Source organism: Nannizzia gypsea, genomic scaffold (genome assembly GCF_000150975.2).
Source record: "Nannizzia gypsea CBS 118893 supercont1.4 genomic scaffold, whole genome shotgun sequence".
NCBI classification, from domain to species: domain Eukaryota; kingdom Fungi; phylum Ascomycota; class Eurotiomycetes; order Onygenales; family Arthrodermataceae; genus Nannizzia; species Nannizzia gypsea.
The window spans coordinates 296835-317429 of record NW_003345198.1 but is presented as its reverse complement, the minus strand read 5'-3'; the positions used below and the strand labels follow the sequence as shown (position 1 = coordinate 317429).

At 48.2% G+C, this 20595-nt stretch overlaps 9 protein-coding genes across 9 annotated transcripts in view; 5 read left to right on the top strand and 4 right to left on the bottom strand.

Annotated features, from left to right (window-relative positions):
* MGYG_04759 (riboflavin transporter MCH5) overlaps positions 1-418 on the top strand; it is a gene marked incomplete at both ends in the record, with an annotated part of 1682 nt that extends 1264 nt beyond the window's left edge. Inside the window, 2 exons of the mRNA XM_003172120.1 lie at positions 42-178; positions 360-418. Coding sequence (XP_003172168.1) covers positions 42-178; positions 360-418 — 196 coding nt within the window. The remainder of the gene's footprint in view (positions 1-41; positions 179-359) is intronic.
* A 349-nt stretch (positions 419-767) lies between these two features.
* MGYG_04758 (hypothetical protein) lies at positions 768-2489 on the bottom strand (the record flags this gene model as incomplete). Its single annotated transcript, XM_003172119.1, has 7 exons — positions 768-870; positions 1043-1379; positions 1433-1500; positions 1561-1937; positions 2069-2136; positions 2204-2240; positions 2295-2489. The coding sequence occupies 7 exons, from the start codon at positions 2487-2489 to the stop codon at positions 768-770; spliced, it is 1185 nt and encodes a 394-aa protein (XP_003172167.1).
* A 1463-nt stretch (positions 2490-3952) lies between these two features.
* Positions 3953-5873, top strand: MGYG_04756 (arylsulfatase; the record flags this gene model as incomplete). Its single annotated transcript, XM_003172118.1, has 3 exons — positions 3953-4148; positions 4250-4467; positions 4617-5873. The coding sequence occupies 3 exons, from the start codon at positions 3953-3955 to the stop codon at positions 5871-5873; spliced, it is 1671 nt and encodes a 556-aa protein (XP_003172166.1).
* Positions 5874-6198: 325 nt separating this feature from the next.
* On the top strand, positions 6199-7008 carry MGYG_04755 (Atg10p; the record flags this gene model as incomplete). The annotated part of the gene is made up of 2 exons (XM_003172117.1): positions 6199-6333; positions 6439-7008. The coding sequence occupies 2 exons, from the start codon at positions 6199-6201 to the stop codon at positions 7006-7008; spliced, it is 705 nt and encodes a 234-aa protein (XP_003172165.1).
* Positions 7009-7225: 217 nt separating this feature from the next.
* Positions 7226-7918, bottom strand: MGYG_04754 (U1 small nuclear ribonucleoprotein A; the record flags this gene model as incomplete). Its single annotated transcript, XM_003172116.1, has 3 exons — positions 7226-7525; positions 7588-7801; positions 7872-7918. 3 exons carry the CDS (start codon positions 7916-7918, stop codon positions 7226-7228), a joined length of 561 nt encoding a protein of 186 aa, XP_003172164.1.
* A 357-nt stretch (positions 7919-8275) lies between these two features.
* Positions 8276-9560, top strand: MGYG_04753 (Arp2/3 complex chain sop2; the record flags this gene model as incomplete). Its single annotated transcript, XM_003172115.1, has 4 exons — positions 8276-8498; positions 8571-9157; positions 9227-9464; positions 9520-9560. 4 exons carry the CDS (start codon positions 8276-8278, stop codon positions 9558-9560), a joined length of 1089 nt encoding a protein of 362 aa, XP_003172163.1.
* A 358-nt stretch (positions 9561-9918) lies between these two features.
* MGYG_04752 (feruloyl esterase A) lies at positions 9919-11199 on the top strand (the record flags this gene model as incomplete). The annotated part of the gene is made up of 2 exons (XM_003172114.1): positions 9919-10194; positions 10261-11199. 2 exons carry the CDS (start codon positions 9919-9921, stop codon positions 11197-11199), a joined length of 1215 nt encoding a protein of 404 aa, XP_003172162.1.
* A 430-nt stretch (positions 11200-11629) lies between these two features.
* On the bottom strand, positions 11630-15478 carry MGYG_04751 (WW domain-containing protein; the record flags this gene model as incomplete). Its single annotated transcript, XM_003172113.1, has 3 exons — positions 11630-12202; positions 12270-12876; positions 12930-15478. 3 exons carry the CDS (start codon positions 15476-15478, stop codon positions 11630-11632), a joined length of 3729 nt encoding a protein of 1242 aa, XP_003172161.1.
* A 1716-nt stretch (positions 15479-17194) lies between these two features.
* On the bottom strand, positions 17195-19902 carry MGYG_04749 (hypothetical protein; the record flags this gene model as incomplete). The annotated part of the gene is made up of 7 exons (XM_003172112.1): positions 17195-17593; positions 17742-18290; positions 18402-18548; positions 18615-19243; positions 19300-19420; positions 19565-19657; positions 19780-19902. 7 exons carry the CDS (start codon positions 19900-19902, stop codon positions 17195-17197), a joined length of 2061 nt encoding a protein of 686 aa, XP_003172160.1.
* Between the last annotated feature and the right edge of the window lie 693 nt (positions 19903-20595).

Genomic DNA, 20595 nt, shown 5'->3' with positions numbered 1-20595 from the left:
ACCGTTTCACAGCATGATTGCCGCTCTCGTTGTCTGCACAGCCATGACTATCACCCTATGGCTCCCTGCCTCGCTGCTGACCACCACGCCTTCATCGGCACCAACCATCAAAGCACTGTCGATTGTGTTTGCATTGATATTCGGCTTTGCTTCTGGGTCCAATGTCTCCCTGGCGCCAGTATGCGTGGGCCAGCTGTGTGACACGAATGAGTATGGAAGATACTATGCAACCTGTTATACGATTGTCTCATTCGGGACTCTCACGGGCATTCCGATTGCAGGCAGTCTCCTCCAACATACCGGCGGGCGATATTGGCCAGTTGTATTATGGACTACTCTCTGCTATATTATCTCTCTAGGTTGCTTTATTTGGAGTCGAGCCTGCTGTGTCGGATGGAAGCTAGGTGTCAAGTTTTAGATCGCTTCTCCTGACTAGAACTGCCAGCCATACGCCGGTAGGTAACGTGTTTTCTCGGAGTTTGAGATGAAAATTATTTCGTATTATTGCTAGGGATATTATAATTGTGGGATAAAAGGTCGTTCACACCATATAACTAAAAGGAATATTGTCACTTGTGTTTGTTCATCTTAGGACGTTGCTCTCTTCCTCCCAGTGTAGCACAGCACAAGCCCCCTGTAGTTAGCTGGCGAGTTACATCTGTAAATACAGCCGCACCACTGTGCTACACAATGAGTCACTTGATATAAAACGCATACACTCTCTATACGTACCGCTGTAAAATGTAGGATTACTCGTCATCGTCCGCTTAACACTTCCTCTGCTCTTCAGCCGCCCCGCTGGTCAAAAAATTAAGAGCGTGGAGAAACCTCGGCCCGGGCTTACGGCCCGCCGAGGCTCCATAACCATAACTGTAAATCCTCAGCTGGCTCCATTAGAGATCAACGGCCAGACAAAAAAGCACATCTATAGCTCGGCTATAGTTTACGGTATGTCCTTACTGGGGTCGGGTATGAATAGTGCGGTTATAAAATTAATGATTACTGCATATGTACAGTCGTATCTCATCTGGGTATCTTTTACATGGTCACAATCCTCTCCTGGCTCTCTGTCCTCCCGCCTGTCATTGTTTTGTTATAGTCTGTATCCGTCCGGACAGCCCCCATGGAAAGATGCTCATTACGGGTAGTTGAGCGTGAGTGTCTTCCACCTAAAGCGGTCGAAGTGGGGCCCGATTTGCTGGATCTATAGTCCTTTATTCGGTGCGGAAAGTGCTCAACGCTGTAAGACGTGGTTTCAAAGCTAGATGGTGATCTTGGAAATATTATAAAGAACGACTGCCGGAGCATGGGCAAACAGGCAACTATGATGCCTGTATTGAGCTCAATCGCACTCCATACCGAGATAAGGGCGACACTCCCTGTGTAACCGTTAGCCATGCAACATGAAATGAGGTTTTGGGAGGGGGCTCACATAATGGGTCATGGTTGTCAGAGGTTCCGAAGATAGTTGTGGTTCGAATAATGCTAACTACACAGCAACTGAAGGGTATAAGTCAGTATACAGTAACTGGGTAGGGAGTAGGTTTAAGTTTAACTCACAATAAGCCAAGGGAAAAGATAAAGATAACTAGTATTTTGTCCCTTCTGCCGGACAAAAGTAAAATGGATTCTCGGATTGGAAGAAATAGGATAAAGAAATCGGTGATAACATTGAGTAGTGCATATGACACTCTCCATTGTGCATTCTCGATGCATTTGTGTGGCACGGAACGGTCCCAATATGCGCGTATGGGCTTGCATTGGAACACAGTGGGAAATGTAAAGGCGATCCCAGAAGCCGTTGTTATTGCCATGAGCACATAGCATGTCCATACAAACAGTTTCTGGACGTAAAATATCCGTACGAAGAGGAGGAGGAATGATATCTTGATGAGAGAAAGAGATATCTTGTATGAAACTTGTAGAATGTACAAGTACTATATTTGCCAGCCAGGAATAATGAGCATGAATCAAATCTAAGTTGAATACACCTGGGCAGAGAAGCAAAAAAAAAAATGAAAATAAAATGTATGTGAAAAAAAAAACTAAAAGCAGGGAGAGAGCTTACCCTTAATGTTATCACTTTATCCTCTGGAGAAACGTCCCAGGTGTGCTTCCCTAGGCCATGTTGTACACCTATAAAAATGGATTTGGGTAATTAGCAGGTTTGCTTCGGAATGCTTCTGGTATAGTCACCACTCACAGGTTATCTGTATGGCAGTGTAAAGAACTGCAAGGACCTGATGTCTTTGTTAGCAATTGTAGAAATCAACGCAGGCTAGGTGTCTTCATACAAAAGCTGCCAGTATTGTCCAGTCGTCTGCGCCGATGGAGCGCTTTAGGTATCTGCCAACAAAACGGATAACAACGAGGATACCTGCAAAAACAGCCATGGCTAGGCATAATATCGACAGCTTCACTGCTCGTTGTGAACCGTCTGCCCCCGAGCCATCGGCCGCCGTCACGTCTCTGTAGAGAAGAGCCGCCATCGCACTTGGCTTAGTGGAGAGCGCAAGTTGCCGATGGCGAGATCAGCTCCACGATAAAGCCACCAGTAACTATCCACACCTGTCAACACCCGCTCATAGGGATCGTTGCTTTCCACGCAAAGATAATATTTGTCCGGATCTGCCTGTGCAGCGAACAGTTTCGTGTCACGGCATGGGTCCCAGAAAAATTGGAAATGGCGGTTTGTCGGGCTAGCTGTATCTTCTGGCTTAGAACTGGGAGGGAAGACGATAACTAGCTAACCAGGAGATGAAGGAAAAATGATGCTAGCTTCAGTGTGATGGAAGCTCGTTCAAGGTGTTTAGAAGCTGCAGCACGGCTTTGAACTCTCGCAAGATGCTGATGGCAGTCAAACAACTGTGCGAGCGAGGATCATAACCAGACTTCATCAACAGTAGCACTCAAAATAGCTGGCAGACAGGGAGCGGGTCCCCCTACTTAGGTATTTTAGCACCTCTGGGGTCGGTTGTCTGACCGCAGAATCAAGCTGGTTGAGAAAGCGATCGTTCGTATAATAGCCATCCCTCACTTTGGCTCATTTTGGATAATGATGCGTTTCGAGTTTAGGCGAGGGAGTCGAGCCCTTGCAGGGGGTCGAGAGAATTTTACCTAACAGCAACTAACCATCCAACCGTTCAGGACTGGGCGGTCGTTCGTATAAACACGCTACCTCCGTATCGTATCAAGAGGCGGCAGCACTCAAGACAGCATAACATCTGGCTAGTCGATGCCCTTGGTGCAGCGACTCACAACCTTAACCGGCCTCTAGGCAGCGTTTAAATGTGAGCGATCCTTCAGATCCGAAGCGAGCGGAGCTGGGTCCGCTGTCTTCCCGTGTGAAGGCTGGAATCATGGATAGCTAGCACCAACATTCGTTTTTGCCTGCCAGCTGTGGGCGGAATGGTGCGAGCCTTCGTCTTAGTTAGGGGGGATGGAGAACGGCACTAGGCCCAGCCAGCCTCAACAGCGCCTGCAAGCCACAAAAGACTGGAGAGTAACTCGTAGTGTACTCCGTAAATTTGGTTCGTCCCATCCCTCCCTCCCTCCATCATGCCTCCCTTTTGCCAGATGCAGAGACCTCTAGCGCTCGGGGGTGCGAATAAACGCATGGATGCGAGTGGAGGAAAGGTGTATAGATGTGGACAAAACTCCATAACAAAACCCCGAATCCCGGTTGGCCTCTTGGGTGCTCTGGATAATGAATCGCCTTACAGCAGGGAGCGGAGTGTCCGATGCAAGAAGGCCGAGACAAAATCCCCTGCCATTGCAGGGCGTTGAAACACGTCTTCGTGTATATATCAGCCCTGGAGGATTTTCATCCTCGAGCTGCTTGTACGCCTGTACTCTGTACATAAGACGCTGCTCTTTGCCCTTTCTCGTCCCCCCTGTTCTCTGTCAGATCCATGTTGACGTTGACAGCCAGAAGAAGCAGAACAATAAGAAGATGCCTTCACGACCGAATTTCCTTGTGATTGTCGCCGACGACCTGGGCTTCTCAGACGCCGGCTGCTTTGGCGGCGAGATCAAAACGCCGCACATCGACAGCATCGCTAGCGATGGAGGCGTGCGGTTCACGGATTTCCATGCGGCCGCTGCCTGCTCTCCCACGCGTTCGATGCTACTTTCAGGCACTGATAACCGTAAATGCTGAACCCCTGAACCATTCGCTCCGTATTTATATGCAGAAGCTGGGCCCCTAGCGGGAGACTGACGAGCAATCCGCGCAAAATCAAACATGTAGACATTGCTGGCCTGGGGAATATGAACGAGAACCAGACAGAGTTCCAACGCGGCAAGCCTGGGTACGAAGGGTACTTGAACAACCGAGTGGTTGCCCTGTCGGAACTCTTGCAGGATGCAGGATATCAAACCCTGATGGCTGGTAAATGGCACTTGGGGCTTGATCCAGATCACACGCCTCATGCACGCGGCTTCGATCGATCATATTCTCTGCTTCCAGTATGACCTTTTTGCTTCTTTTTCGTTTCTCTTCTTTGCTTTTCTTTGCTCTAATTCTGGTTGTTTTGTTGACTTTTGCCTGTGCCGCTGTCACTCCTCGTCCCGTCTCGTTGACTAATAGATGGAGTGTTTTTGATATTCGGTTTTAGGGAGCAGCAAATCACTATGGCTGGGAACCGCAGCTCCAGAATCCAGACGAGAAGGCTCCCGGCTTGATGTCACATATCCCGAGCATCTACGTAGAAGATGACAGGCGCATCGAGCCAAGGGACCTGGGGGAGAACTTCTACTCCAGCATTGCCTTTACGGACAAGCTGATCGAGTATCTCAGGGGGAAAGATGCAGAGAGGCCCTTCTTTGCTTATCTTCCCTTCTCAGCGCCACACTGGCCGCTGCAGGCGCCCCAAAAGGATATAGATAGCTACCGGGGCATTTATGACGGAGGCCCAGAAATTCTTCGCCAAAAACGCCTTCGCAAGCTTGAAGAGCTTGGGTTGATACCAGAGGGCACCGCGCCTCATGACGTGGTCGTCATGGGGAACCGTACCATGTCCAAGTTCTGGCAGGATCTTACCCCTGAGGAGCGCCGGTTCTCGTCTCGATGCATGGAAGTGTACGCTGCGATGGTCCAGTGCATGGACACGCAGATTGGCCGCGTCCTGGACCAGCTCCGTCAGTCCGGAGACATGGACAATACCTTTATCATCTTTATGTCTGACAATGGCGCGGAGGGAGCGCTTCTGGAAGCCCTGCCAGTTGTGCAGAACAATATATTTGAGCATATAGACCAGTACTACGACAACTCCATCGACAACCTGGGCGCATACAATTCCTTTATATGGTACGGACCTCACTGGGCGTCTGCAGCCACTGCTCCGTCCCGGCTGTATAAGATGTTTACCAGCGAAGGCGGCATCCGGGTGCCATTAATTCTCAACTATCCTCCTCTTACGGCTGGGAAAGATGGGATAGATCATACATTTGGCACCGTTATGGATATTGCTCCCACAATCCTCGATCTGGCGGGCATTAAGCACCCAGCCCCAACTTACAGATCCAAGCCGATTTACCCTATGCGAGGCTCATCTTGGCTACCATATCTCAGGGGAGACCGGAAGCACATCCACGATGAGAACCATGTTACCGGCTGGGAGCTCTTTGGCCGCCAGGCAGTGCGCCAGGGAGACTGGAAGGCGCTGTATATCCCAAAACCAGCCGGCCCCGGGAAATGGCAGCTATACAAGCTAAGTGAAGATCCAGGCGAGACGAAGGACCTGGGAGATCTATTCCCAGACAAACTGGCTGCCCTCGTCGCCGAGTGGGATAAATATGAAAAGGATGTAGGCGTCATTGGAGCAATGCAGTACGGAGTGCTGGGTGTAGAAGACCCGATCCAGCAGTGGTGAAGGCATATACGATGACGTTCACCCAATATATAGTTATGCCCGTGATGATATAGATGTATAGCCGTTATTTGGGTTTGTAAACGTTGCATAGGCCACTTATCGGATTAATATCGGTTGGCTCCATCAGTTAACTACTTGGGTTAAATTAGTCTATAGAAATTAAAACACAACTGGATGTTCATCCAACCTCTGACCCCAATTCGAAAGCTTCATTTTTATATCCAGCATTTACTTACCTAGAGACCGTGTAGGGAAAATATACTCAGGCTGTCATCGCCAACGTCGCAGATTCCGAACACCGAACACCAAGCTCAGCAGATCAGACATGAAACTGTCAAATTTCCCCTTCCTTACGCCCGATGAGTTCTCGCAGAGCTGTCAGGGATTTATACGCTTGGTTGATAGCTGCGACGACCAGCTCGAGCCCCTTGGATGGGCAAATGCCGGATTTGATCGGAGTGTATGAATATTTATTCCACTATCTGGCTCTTTGGGCCATGGGCCTGTCTCGTATATGGACGGAAACGTCTGCATCTAGAACTGAACTGGCTGACAAGATATACAGGGCCCCGAAGCTGTCCTGGTGGTGAGGAGATATATTGATAAACAGGCTATACATTCTACGACGAAGGAGATTGCATCGGATGTTGGGGAGAAGAGTACAAATACTGAGGATGAAGAAGAGACGGAAGAATACATAGAGGACGACCCTGTTTGGCAGCTCTTCCCTATTCATAAACCTAGCCTGGTGAAGTCCATTCTAACTTTTGACATACAGGAAGCCCTGGTTCGGCTGCCAGTTTCGAATAGCAAATGTGAAGTGGAGTATAATGTTATGTTATCTCCAACATATCAAGTCCCTGTGCTGTACTTCTTCCTGCCGGGGGGGCTACCATGTGGACCGAAAGAGCTTCCCAACATATATAACTCGTTAGTTCCAGAACAGTCCAGGCCCGGGTTGAGAGATGTGGGAGTCATGGGAGGTGTAAGCATCACTGTGAGTCCACGTCCTATCCTTGAGTTTGGCTTCCTTACTTCAAAGTCAAAAGCTCATCAAAAACTAATGATAAGAACCACCCTGTTACCGGAATCCCGGTATATTTCGTCCACCCGTGTGCTACTAGCGAGGCGCTAAAGAGTGTAGCGGGAGACAAGGAGCAGACGACTGAGACATATCTGCTGTTATGGATAGGGTTGATAGGGAATTGTGTCGGGCTAAATGTCCCGCTGAAGGTTGCTGCACAAGCAGAGAATTCATGATGGACGCTCGGAAGTGGTTTCTGCTTTTGACCACTCCCTCCTTTTTTTCTTTACCGAGCTGCGGATCTGTTTCTTGATGGATCATGCGACGTTTAATCCTCATCGGACGATGCTTCCATAGACACGTCACTCTCCTCATCCATAGGCGCTTCGCCATCGCTCTCTTCCTCTCGGGTCCGTTTTACACCCTGCGGTGCTGCTGGCTCGGCAGCCTCGCCGTTGGCTGGCTTAGGTGGCACGGACGGAGTGGCAGTTGCTGCAGACGGCGGAGCGTTAAAGATGGATTTCTGAAGTTCTGTTGATATTCCTTGGTCTTCGTTCATGCCTGATGGGTTGAAAGTGCCGCGAAGCTTTGCAATTATATCCGAGTTCCCTTTGGCGTAAACAATTTTCTACGGGAGCTCTAGATTAGCAAGTCGTTCTTTTGAACTTCCCCCAACTGTCAAATGCGTACCATTTCTTTTCCAAAGAAATCAAAACCTTGCAGCGCTCTCATCGCCTGTGTGCTCGTTTGGACGTCCCTGAACACAATGTGTGCTTGCCCGCGCATACCCTTCGATCTCATGGCCACAACATCGAGGACCGCGCCATAAGTAGAGAAAAGTGTATATAGAGCCGTCCTCAAGTCAGGTTTCTTGATCTTATCGGGGAGGTTTGTACAGTATAGTCTGTGTAGAGTCAGTTCCTTACACCATCATTATAGATAGGTATCTCAGGCTTGCTTTGCTCCCAACTCACGTCTGATTTGGCGCGCCAACGTTGGTAGGGGCAGTTTTGGAGGCCATTGTCAAAAATCAGTAACTGAAATGGAGGTTTCTCTTCCAATCTGAGTGTATATGTAGATTCAACTCGAGGAATTCTATTTGTCTGGCGTGAGAGATCTCAAAATCAACAGTTGAACGTCGCTTTTTTGCTTTGAAGCTTTCGAGCTTTGTGGACGGAGAAAACTTTCACGTGACATAGTAGCTAGTATTACATAAGCTACTTACGACGTCGCGGGGGCTTTTGTGATAAGAAACAACAGAAGGCAAAGAAGAAGAAGACGACGAAGACAACGGATTGTTGTTGCTGCTATTGTATGGATTGATTGAAGAAAGCAAGGCGATAGTAGAGAGCTCCTCCTATCGCATTGTCTGGACGTCATGGCACCCCCCGAAGCCCACCACCTTTTTCACCGGCCGATTGCCGACCACTCGTTCTCATCGGATAGAGGCACTCTCGCAGTGGCCAAAGATAACGTTGTCGAGCTCTATGAGGCCTCAGGTAGCAATTACACCTTGAAAGAGGAGCTTAAAGGACATGATAAGACCGTTACCAGTGTAGACGTTGCTCCCAAGAGTGGACAGATCGTGACCTGTTCCCAAGGTATGGCCCAGTTGCCTAACTCAACCCCTGCTTTGAGGTAACAGCTCCTAAACTACGGATGCCACGCTACAGACAGAAATGCCTACGTATGGGAACAGACTGGGTCTGGATGGAAGCCCACTCTCGTACTTCTCCGAATCAACCGTGCCGCCACATTCGTTCGCTGGTCTCCTTCCGAGCAGAAGTTTGCGGTTGGATCAGGCGCCCGCGTTGTTGCAGTGTGCTACTTTGAAGAGGAGAATGACTGGTGGATCTCGAAACACTTGAAGAAGCCGATTCGAAGTACCATAACCACTCTTGGATGGCATCCCAACTCCGTCTTCCTCGCAACTGGCTCGACGGATTCACACTGCAGAGTGCTTTCCAGTTACATCAAGGGAATCGACCAGCGCCCAGAACCTAGTGTTTGGGGTGAGAGAGTTCCGTTCAACACCAACTGTGGAGAGTACTTGAATGACTCCGCTGGATGGGTCCATGGCTGTGCATTTTCCCCAAGTGGTGATGCACTGGCATTTACTTGTCATGACAGCAGCGTTACTGTCGTATACCCTTCCGGCCCAGATCAGCCTCCTCGTGCTATGTTGAACATTAGCACGAGGCTGCTACCATTCATGAGTTTGGTTTGGATTAATGAGAATGAGATAGTCGCCGCCGGACACGTAAGAATACCCTCCTCCTTTATGTTTCGTTAACGTTGGACCTTGAGCTAATATATAATATAACAATAGGATTGCCAAATTTATCGTCTGAATGGAGACGAAGCTGGTTGGAAGCTAGCTGGATCACTCGAGGTTAAAGGAGCCGCCAGAGGTGCTGTTGCTGAGGAGTCCGCCCTCAACAAATTCAGGCAGATGGACTTGAAGGGTAGCACCAAGGACGACTCTAAGCTCCAAAGTGTTCACCAAAACACCATATCTACCCTTAGGGTCTACTCTGAGAATGGTGGCTCTGTTAAGAAGATCAGCTGTAAGTTCCCACTATTATGTTCACTCTATGTTTCACGTACTAACTACGACTACAGCTAGCGGTGTTGATGGCAGAGTTGTTATTTGGGATGTGTAACAGCTCAACAGTCATCGTGGCAGTCTCTGAATACCTCTTCCTAGCTAGATCAATGACGATGGCTACAACGCTCGCTAGTTAGAAGATCCCTGGGTTAGATTTCAATAGTTGACTTGATAAGAATTAAAGTAAAATTAAGTTAAGGTTAGATGCGGCTCCCTGATTAAGTCAGCTGATGACATCAGCGTGACTTTCTCTCGACTTCGTCTCAGTCGATTTTCGCTGGTTCGTGATAGAAAGATCCGGGACGCATCACGTTGGTGGGCGTTGCGCTTATAAAGTAGCAGTGCGCTTCGTGTGATGGATTCCATCTTTATCTCACCCACTCTCTATGTTTGGTCTTATACTATAGCTAACCATGGCTCGTGTCGGCATTCTCTGCTTAGCTGTTGCGATATTGCACTCCCTTCTACCTGTAGCAACCACGGCTGGTCGGGTTGCGCAAGATGATGAGCGCTATAGCGTGCCACACCTTGAAAATAATGGACGCCAAGTGTCAAAAGCTCTCTTTGAGGAACTTGAGGAGCTCGCTAAAGTCGTCGATATAGCGTACTGTGTTGGGAACTGGGGCATAACTAAACCGTTTAGCTGCCCCGGGCTCTGTGAGCAGTTCCCGCACTTTGAACTAGTAAAGGTAGGCTGTTTTTCAGTATCTGGGAGAAATAGTAGTGGTGCAGATTATGCTTACCTTACTCTCTAGACTTGGAACACCGGCCCTCTGCTTTCCGATTCCTGCGGTTACGTCGCCCTTTCCCACCCTCCGTCGCCTAAGAGGATAATAGTTTCATTTCGGGGAACATATTCTATTGTAAATGCGATAGCAGACCTCTCCGTTGCACCACAGGTTTACATGCCTTATCCGAATGGAACAGACCCCACTCACGCAAAATGTCATGACTGCACGGCACACGGTGGTTTCATGCGTTCGTGGGAGAATACGCGGCCGGAGATAATACCTGAGCTTATAGAAACGATGAAGAAATATCCAGATTACCAGTTGGTTGTGACAGGCCACTCGCTTGGTGGTGCAGTAGCAGCCTTCGGAAGTCTTGAGTTTAAGCTGCGAGGCTGGAACCCTCATGTAACCACATTTGGTGAGCCCCGAATAGGGAACCAGGCATTGGCGGATTATTTTGATAGGGTGTTTGGCCTTAACTCGACGGCTCCCTCGAGTGAAGGCCCCGCATCTGACCTTCATCTCCCGTATCGCCGCATAACCCATATTAATGATCCTGTTCCTCTCCTTCCGCCGCCTAACTTGGATTATCGGATGCATTCAGGTGAAATTTTCATCACCAAGATCGATGTTCCTCCATCTATTACCGATCTACGTGTCTGCCACGGGCCTACTGACCCAACTTGCATTAGTGAGCAGGAGAAAGAATATACCCGTAGGCTACGGGATGCACTGCCGTGGTCATCTTTTGACAGCGACCAGAGTCCACTTGATTCCAAAAACCTAGACTCTGAGGTTGATTCTGAGATGATTAAGCCTTGGGAGCTTTTCTTTGCCCACCGTGATTATTTCCATAGGGTTGGCATATGTTTTCCAAACCTCTTTGGTTCCCCCGATAAAAGCGAGAAGAAAACATCCTGGTGGAAATTCAAATGGCTTATTCCTGGCCATGACAATGCGTGAATAAATTATTTCAGGACATTTCGGATATTTAGGAATTTTCAAGATACCCCATGTCTTTTTTTTTTTTTTTGGAAGTAGTATGATATACCCATGTACCGTTTAGCTCTTTGGTTATATGTGAAATTCCAAGCGCAAATTAACTCTTTGTCAATAATTTCCATTTTATATAGTTTAAGCAGCTTAGATGAGGCATAATTCTAGAATATACATCGAAAATTCATATCAAAATACCAAATAGAAACCCAAATGCAAAAAGGTACTTGAAAAATAAAAAAGACATGGTGTAATATCGCTAGAAGGCAAAAATAGCAGACGCTTCGTAAGAAAGATGGATATATCAAAGAAATTCGCCAGCAAAATCAACTTGGCATATGGATATATAAATGGTCCCCCTATCTACCATATTAACATACCGTTCCTTTGCATACATTTACCTGCCTAGTTCTAAGCTAGGAACGATAACAGGTCCAAACTTGACCACATTGCCGAATGATCCTTCGCCCTGCACCAAAAAGTCCACAGCAAGGCTCAATTTCGGGAACGAGCCAGCGGCAGAGCTGTTGGGTGGGTACATAGGGGACTGCAAACCGCTGTATGCGGCTTGAACAGCGTCTGGATCGTATCCAACAATTGCAACGTAATTTCTTCTGCCCATAAGCTTGCGATGTTCTCTTGGTTGGCCAGAGACATCGGTCTGGAAAAGCTCCATCATGTCCTCCTTTGTATCCGAAACTTGAGCGACGACGGATCGCTGACCGTTTGTGGGTATATAGAGGGGTTTGTTATTTCCGTGGAGAAGTTTGAGGATGTATGACGGGGGAGGAGCATTCACTACTGCGGAAGAAATGATTTGATACATTGTTTTGTGATCCGTGGGGTGTGACGGGTCATGAACGAGTCCGGCTCCGCAGCAGTTTACTGCACCAGAGAGGAATGTCATTCTGATGTTTCGCTGGTGTGCAATTCCCTGAAGAGTGCGGATGAGATATGTTCTCTCAAGATCCTATATATCATTTGTGTGAGCCATAATCTTTGAAAAGGTACAGAAATGCGGATATTTCAACACCTACCTTCGATTCATGGGTCCATTGGTCTTTCAGTTCATCGAAGATATCAATTTCACCAAATGGACTCAATACGCTGCCCATCAGACCGGATTTTCCCACTGCCCGTTTGACAGAATCAAATCCTGACCCTACAGCGTTTTTAGCACCGACAACACCGGCAACAGAGCTCGTGACCCTTCCAAGCATGTTGTAAGCCCCAGTGACGGCCTTTTTGCCGGTAGCGACGGTCTGGACGAAATGCTCTGCCGACTCCAGGCGTGGGTAAATCAGGGGTACGGAAACCATCCAGATGCAATGCTGGACACTGGGAGGGAGTGTAGCAACTTTGGGGAAGATGCCTTGGTATGTTGGGCCAGCGAGTACTTGGTGAGGGTTCCGTTCTGACCGGCAATCGGGACCTACAACTGCAATAGCGGGACCAAGATACTTAATAAAATGCCAGCCCGTTCCAGTGATAGTAAACAGATCGGAGTCATCGACGACGTGTCGCAAAACCTCTAGGGTTGTATGGTGCTGGAAAAGGAGGTACATTTCAATACCAAGTCGACCGATATTTTTAAACATGTTAGAAAACTGCATATGGTCGGGGTATGAGCCAAAACCATCAAAACTACACAGTATATTAGTACACTCTCGGCTAATATAACGGGGTTAGACGCTTACATGTCGTGGTCATCGACTTGGGAAACATGAGGTAACTGAGCAAAAGCCTCCCTCAAATGCGGTTGGTCAAAATGGCTGGTATAATAGTGGAAGTAGGCGTGTGTTACATCCTCTTCTAGTGCAGCTGTCCATGGCGCTGTTTTCCTCGCCTCCTTGCCGCTGATGGCTAGCCATTGTTTGAGAGATGGGACCTCTCTCCATAGCCGATCAGCGTTGATTTGCCCTCCAAGGCATAGCTGGGCGTGGAATCCGCCGCATTCAACGTGTTTTTGCATGATATCTTTCCACATGTAACCCACTCCACCCAAACGAGATCTTTCATTCGCATTTATATTCAAAGCAAAGTCATTACCTGAAGTCGCCACAACCCTCCATGCTGTCTCGTGTCGCCCAGCGACTAAGAATTCGTAACGCGTGCAGCCAAGGTGGGAGGTAATAGCGTACGTCCACTTATGAGAGGTGTGATCATCCATTTGTAGGTCAATGCTATATTTATAGAATATCCATCGCTGATGGCTGGCAATGCGTGCTGGCTGAAGCTGTCTTGGATTTGGTGACAAATCAGTGCTCTTGTGTATATGGATCGTTGGGGGCTGGGATGCGTCGGTCACAAGCAAAATTGAGCCTAGCCAAAGGCCCCGTTCCATGTCCATGTTGGTATACCGCAAATACGGACCGAAATATACACCGTTCGTAGGAGCAACTTTATACATTTCCACACCACTTGCCGGAGGCGGTCCCACGAAGCCACTGTTCATTCCCATAGCACTGCCATCATATCCGGGAGTCATTGGTAAACCTGGAGAAGGCATAGGCTGGCCAAAGGCAGACAGCGCGGGGGAAGCTAAGGGTTGTCCAAATGCAGACAAAGCCGGAGATGCTAAGGGTTTTGCAAAGGAGAGTCCAGGAGATGTTAGCCCATGTCCACCAAATGTACTGTGGCCAGGAGACATAGGAGTCTCATTAAGATTAAGCGGCGTGGGACCCTTGGGGAATTCCCACTGGGTAGATTGTGTGGGCAAATGAATGTAGTAGTATTGACCAGAGTTAGGGTCCAAGTGGGCTATCCAGCCTTCTGGAAGAGGGGGCGGAGAAGCTGGCCCAGGCCCGGGATGTGCCGAAGAAGGCTCGCTTTGCTTCGATGATGATGGAAATGCGGATGGTCCGCTTGGGAAACTATGCTGGCTTGGAGTTCCGGTATGGCCTTGACGGGAGTCGTTTGCAAACGCGGGATGGCTCTGTATTGATGGCTGAGAACCAGCTACTGACGGAGGGCCGGTGACAGCCACTGACCCAGCTATAGGTGGGTATTGAGTGGTAGGCCCACCATACTTTTCTTGAGGGTATCCTATATTCTGTCCGCCCATTACGCTTGAATATGCTGGAGGTGGGGAGGCAGTCATATTCAGTCTTTGGAAATCATCTTCTAGTTGGCCTTGTGGATTATTATTATTAAGGTTGTGATTATTATTAGCGGTGGCAGTAGTAGTGGGAGCCGTGGGAGCGGTAGTGATGGGTTGTGGTGGCCTGGGGAGTTGGCTGGTGGGCGCTTCAGTAACTGGGGCAGGAGTGACGTCCGAGTCACCTTGATAGATTCTTGGAGGACCGTGGGGTTCAGTCCCCGGCTGTTCAGTCGGAGTCCATGGACGCGGTGGTGCAACTGCAGCGTGCTGTATAGCTGGCGGGTTGCTTCTTCCTGGAAGGCCGCTGTATTGTTGCGCTCTTTGCTGCGCCGCATGATTGTGTGCATGAATGCTGCTGAGTGTTGCCGCACCAGCGATTCCAGAAGCGGCATAACGTGCCTCAATATCCGAACTCGGCTGTTGTCCAGGTCCAACTATCGGGGTTTCTGGTGGCGGAGGAGAGCCACGCTGGGCTTTGGTTGTAGATGTAGAAGCGGTGGAATCGATTCGGTTTATGGAGCTAGTTGGCGCCTGAAGATTGCTAGACGATTGGCCCGGCTGTGTAGGAGGCGGCCAATACTGCTGGTGGTATTCAGGGTATGGATTCACAACAACCGAGGGGTTATTATTTTGAGTAGAAGCACTGGGCTGTTGAGGAGCGGCCCTTTGTGGAAGACGCTGAAAGAGGCCTTCCTTATCGGGGCTCTCAGCTGTAGGTGACTCCAGTTGTTTTGGCCCAGCCGCACCTCTTCTCTCCGCAAGGCTGGACTGGGCCTGCTTGGGATCGCGCCTGTCCTGCGGTTTTAAAGCTGCAGGAATATCTGCATTGCTGGACGCTGGTGAAGAGAGCGAGACAGGCGAGTAACAGGTTTGACCGGGCTGTCTTGATTCACTCGGCTGAGGGCCATTATTCTGATTCCATTGCTGATCTTGCGTCCTTCGGTCATCAGGATAAGGCAACGAGGACACCGATGGCTGGGATGAGACCTGACGGTCTGCTTGGGGATTTGATGAGCTGCTGGGGGCAGGTGACGGAGTGCCTCGTTTTGCAACTCGAAGAGGCGAGACAACCGGGTGTTCATGGCCAGAGGGAGAGTTGAGGAACATCTCGTCCCCTCCCTTACCGGTATTTTGACTAGAGCTCATTGCGCTTGTCTTAGAGTCATCGAGATCTATAAACAAATGCTTTATCTGGCCTTATCACGCCGGCGCAAATCAGCCCTTTTTCGTAGATTGTGATAAATCGGCGAGCAGCCACCGTTAGGCGGGGGAAAACGGTCGTCAGTTAAGGTGGGGAGGAGCCTTGATGCCGGAGTCTTCCAGAGCAACAGAAGACGTGTAAAGTCACTTTGGATATGATTATCTTGAGGAAAGGTGAAGAGAGGGCAGAAAGGGGCGGTTGTATGCCAGAATATCAGTGGCAACCCTCAGCTCGACGAAGAGCGACTCTCCCTTGCCTGCGGCCGTCCCTCCCTGGAGCTTCGTGTGATAGACGGCCAAGTTAACGCCAAGGGTAAAAGCTGGCGGCTACACAGGCCGCAGACGAGATGATTGGATGCTCGTCGGGAGATTGATCATGGCCCAACATGAAACCTGACAACTTGCGTCTGCAGCCAGCGATTGGTCTAAGGATGAAGCCTTCAGCCACTGGCGGGCCACGCATCGAAGTCGCATGCCTCTTCATTCGTCCGGCCTATTCAGGAGCAGGCCGCCTTAGCGCCGGGAACCCTGCAAGCATATTCATCATGCAAAAAGCGACAATGCAATGTTGGAAGATCGAAGCTGCACAGATGAGAGTCAGCGGTTTTTCACAAAGTCATAGTGGACGTTGGAAATTTCCCAATCGGGACAAACGCCGCAAACTCTCATAGTAGCTATCATTTGTTCTTACATCAAGGTCTAGGTAGTTATTTATTTCTCCTTTTCATCCTTGGATAAATCGTTTTGAGCATTTCCATTTGTGCGAGATGGCATATTTCGCTGACTCGTTCGTAGTGGTTGGTAGATGGAGTTCTTTGAGTGTTATGATGCCTTGGAAGTAGTACCTAGGCACCTAGGTAGTCAACCAAACGGCTTAAGGGGCGATAACTGGTTAACTAGTTATGTCTGCTCATTACGGAGTACAACCAACCGTGCTGCAGCCGCTGACAGTGGGAGATGCTTAACCGGCCGTTTTTCCGCCTTTGTCGATCTCTTTTTTGAAAGGACAGGCCGATCGGTTATCCCCTTTCCATATAGAATATTTGACCCAAGAAACGTTGCTTCCTAATGGTTTAGCAGCGATTCTGATTATTCATATCGAGCCATCTATAGTGGCACTCAGTTTAGTCTAAATACTGACACAGGCTAGTCTTTCCGCCTGCTGGCCGGAACGTACTATCTAGTTCCTCGGGTGTCTTGCAGCCTCTGGAATGGATATAAGAGACAGTGGCGCCCTCGTTAGGGCTCATTTCCCTCACCTGCTCGGGCAAGCAAAAGACTTAACCGCCGCACGACTTATGAATTCACGGGGTGCTTGGCTAAATTGAATGTACCCTGAGTAATGTCTTCTGGAGTGGTATTATTGTCTCGGAATTAGGTTAAATAATGCTTAGGCTGCATTGAGGTTTGAGACACGAGAAGTAGCCCACTCTGTTAAAAAACCTCGAGTTCTGGAAAACATATACAATGAAGATAAGTTGTGAAATGCCGTACAAAAATAAAGCCCAAATGCTTCGCTTCCATGCCCGAATGTTCAGTAATTCCAAGCCGACACCGTTAACACCAATCATGCCAAAATGCTTTCAAAAAGTTTAGAGGGGAATAAGCCAATAAAATAAAAAAAAGAAGCCGAAGAAAATAAAAAAGATAGGGATGACTCATTTATAGGCCAAAATTGACCATTTGTAGCCCTTGCTTCGTCATGATATCAAGCCAGTCAACATCAAATGCATGGCCACGTCTCATATACCCATTCGTTTGATGTTGATATACTGTCTGCAATAACTGACGAGCGGTGGCCACATTACGGCCAACTCCCTCATTTGTTTCGAAGCTAGACAATATATCAAGTGCTATCATCTTATGCGTAGGTGATGTAGCTGCGACTCCAGCAATGAAGGTAGGGAATATGATGAATCGAAGATCGTACCTCCCCATGCTATTGATCTCGTTGGCAATGGAGAGGATAGCAGAAATACGTTGATCGATGTCTAGGGCCGATAAACTACCGGTCTCTGCGGTTTGGTTAGGCCACATGTTGGTGTAGGAGTATTCATGCAGCTATGGAAGAGTGTTGAACACTAATTTCATTTCATGAAGGTTAGCATAACTTCAAGGGTTGCGCTGAGACCGAAAAACGGAAATGGAGCGAAATGTAGATGTGATTGATCGGATAAGAAGTAGGAGCGGTATAGCAGGCGGAACTTACATGCTGAAATACTTCCTTTGAACGGGGTGGCAGCTGATGTACCTGTTGTTGGAATAAAGACACTCGGGGAGTTGTCCACATTTGGATGAAAGACTGCTGGATATCAAAAAGACGCTTCTCTTTAGCAGCACGCCCAAGTAAAGAATAGCCCATTGACCCGTCTGGAAAGGTCTGGGAGACAGTGTCTCGCCGACAGTCAGCTGCAAGGATACCAAGCCTGATAGCGAGTATAAATGTATCTCGGTTTAGGCGGAGCATCACCGGGAGAGTATGCTCTTCTCCAGGGTATATTATGCTTTTGCCATCGTCGCCAATAGGGTATAGTTGTGACAGGGCGGCTGGTATCATATCGTGAGCTAGCAAGTTACGCACAAAGTCTCCGGTGCCAGCTCCGCTGAACAATGCGTAAAGGTCAATCCAACAGATCCACCAAACGACAAATGGGAATGGTTCTCTTTGTAATATTGCGCCCCTCATATAGCAAATCCGTATTAATCGCTGGATATGATGAGACCAGAGATTCGAACCACCAGGTTCAGCGGCAGCAATCTAAGAAGAAATAAATAGATGTAAGCGCACCTTACAGGGAGTTAAAAGAAGTAAGGGTCAATGGGATGCACATACCTCATATATCAGGAGGAGAAAATGCGTCAAAAATACTCCATCTGATGATAGATCTTGATGACTTCTCATACTTGTCTGGAGAAATGGAAGCGTTTGTTGATAGTGCTGCAGTGAATCAATACTTTTTGATGGATCCTGGCGTGACAAACTTAAAGCCGAAACGGCCATCATGGCATGAAAAAGCTATGAAGTAAAAAACATGTTTAGCTACGTTCATTGGTATATAAGGGGAAAGCATTAGAAACTCACAGGTAGAAAGTTAGCAGCTTCCTTCTCGAAGATATCAGCTCCAGGCATATGGACATGGCTGGGGTGTACATGACTATGCTCGAGCCCTCCTTGAACGAGGTGTTTCCACACCACGCTTCTGAAATGACTCAGTAGCTTTGCATCTTCTAAGTTGCCAATTGACCCAATAAATATCGGGTGCTTTGGTTTGTTGGGCCCTTCTAGCTTGCTATCCTCGTAATCCTCGGGTGACTTGGACCTGGATGTGACAGTCAATGGGGATGATCGTATTGATTTCCAATAGCTTGTGTTTAAAGCCATAGAGTCCTCGAATTTAGCTAGGATCACCACATTCGGGTCTGTCGATTCTGTTGATGATCGAGGTCGAGACCTGGAAATATTTCTCTTATGGCAAGGCTTGGTAGCATTTTTGGTACAAGGAAGTTCGTCGTACGAATCTTCGCTATCGTCTGTGAGATTTGCAAAGCTCTCCGGGTTTACCACAACATGGTATGTCCCAGGGCGATAGCATTCTGCTTTCATTTCCCGCTCTATGTCTGTGGTCAATGAAGCAAACGGGGGGAGGGTGTCATCGGTCATCGAGCTGGTGGTTGAGCCGGAGCTTCCTTCTGACGGTGAGGATGAGGATGCTTGTTTGGCGTGTCAGCTGCGCAACATGATGCGGATTATAGGAGGATGAGCATACAGTCCCACACCGCATTTCCAGAGATGGAAACGTCTTGCATCCGCTCCATGACTTTTAGTGTATCATCTCGGAATGATAGCCTTGGGCTATAGTCGCATTCATGGCCTAGTCGGGTGCATTGCTATAGATTTGTTTAGGACAAGCATAACAGGGAGAGAAATCTTGCGTAAGTACATACACCACATCTTGGATGACCTTCGTCGCATTTTACTGGAAAAAACGTTAGCAGCTGTGAGTAACAATATAGGTTGATAGAGCTCCTTACCTTTTCGTGCCTATACGTATAATCAAAACCAGAAAAGTGAGCTCTTCTGAATTTTTGTATGTAGAAAAAGGAAGCAACAGGGTGATAATTACCCTACAAGTCCTATATTCACGGGAAATTGTTAGGTAAAGTGGTTCAGTTGACATATGTAGAACGCAGCTGGGCTCAGATCCTGCTTACCAGCAGCCTGTCTTTGACCTTGGAGGTAAACGTACCCTTGTCGGCATTTTAAGCTTAGAGGGTTCCAGGTCCCATCCCCTGGCTAAACTTGACAGCTTTGGCATGCCATATTTTGGGGCAATTGGTGGTAGTGACTGCGTATGTTTTGTTGAAGCCATGTTAGAGCAAATAATCTTGCTTTTTATTGACCTTGATTAAGTTGAGTAGACCGTAACTGTCACCAGACGTAAACAGTTATGCCAACTGATGCAAAAAGATGTTATATTTCGAGCACTGTGGGTGAAAATGTATATGAGTTTGTGCATATAATGGTGATTTCTTTGTTATATACGTTGTTTGCCTGCGTGTAAGGCGGGCCACTTAACGGCTGAGCGGCACTGATCGATCGTTCAAGAACGGTTGTATTGTGAACAGTTAGTTGCTGACCTGGTAAGTGCCATCGAGGGAATAGATTGCGTAAGAGGGCAAAAAGGGCAAAGAATGAGAATAGGGATGTGGCGTTGAGACTCCTTCAAATATTCCAACGGTCAGGAGACTGAGCAGCATAAGCTTGGAACACCTCCGTGATAGTCATGATAATAGTGAAAAGTTCCACTAGCTGATGTTGTAGCATAATTTACATACCCCCGGGGGCATCCGTTGGTGTACGGAGGGTATGGCTGGATGTTCTAAGGTCGTAGTTTAAGGATAAACCTGTAAACCACGCGGACCATGATGGCCTTAACCCCTAAGCTAATCGCCAGCGAAACGCGCTTGCGAGCTAAGCATCCGAATAAATATGCAAGGTGGTTTTGAACCTGGGGTAGTTATTTAGGGTATCCGTACTTCGTAGTCGCAAGAGCCTTGCATAT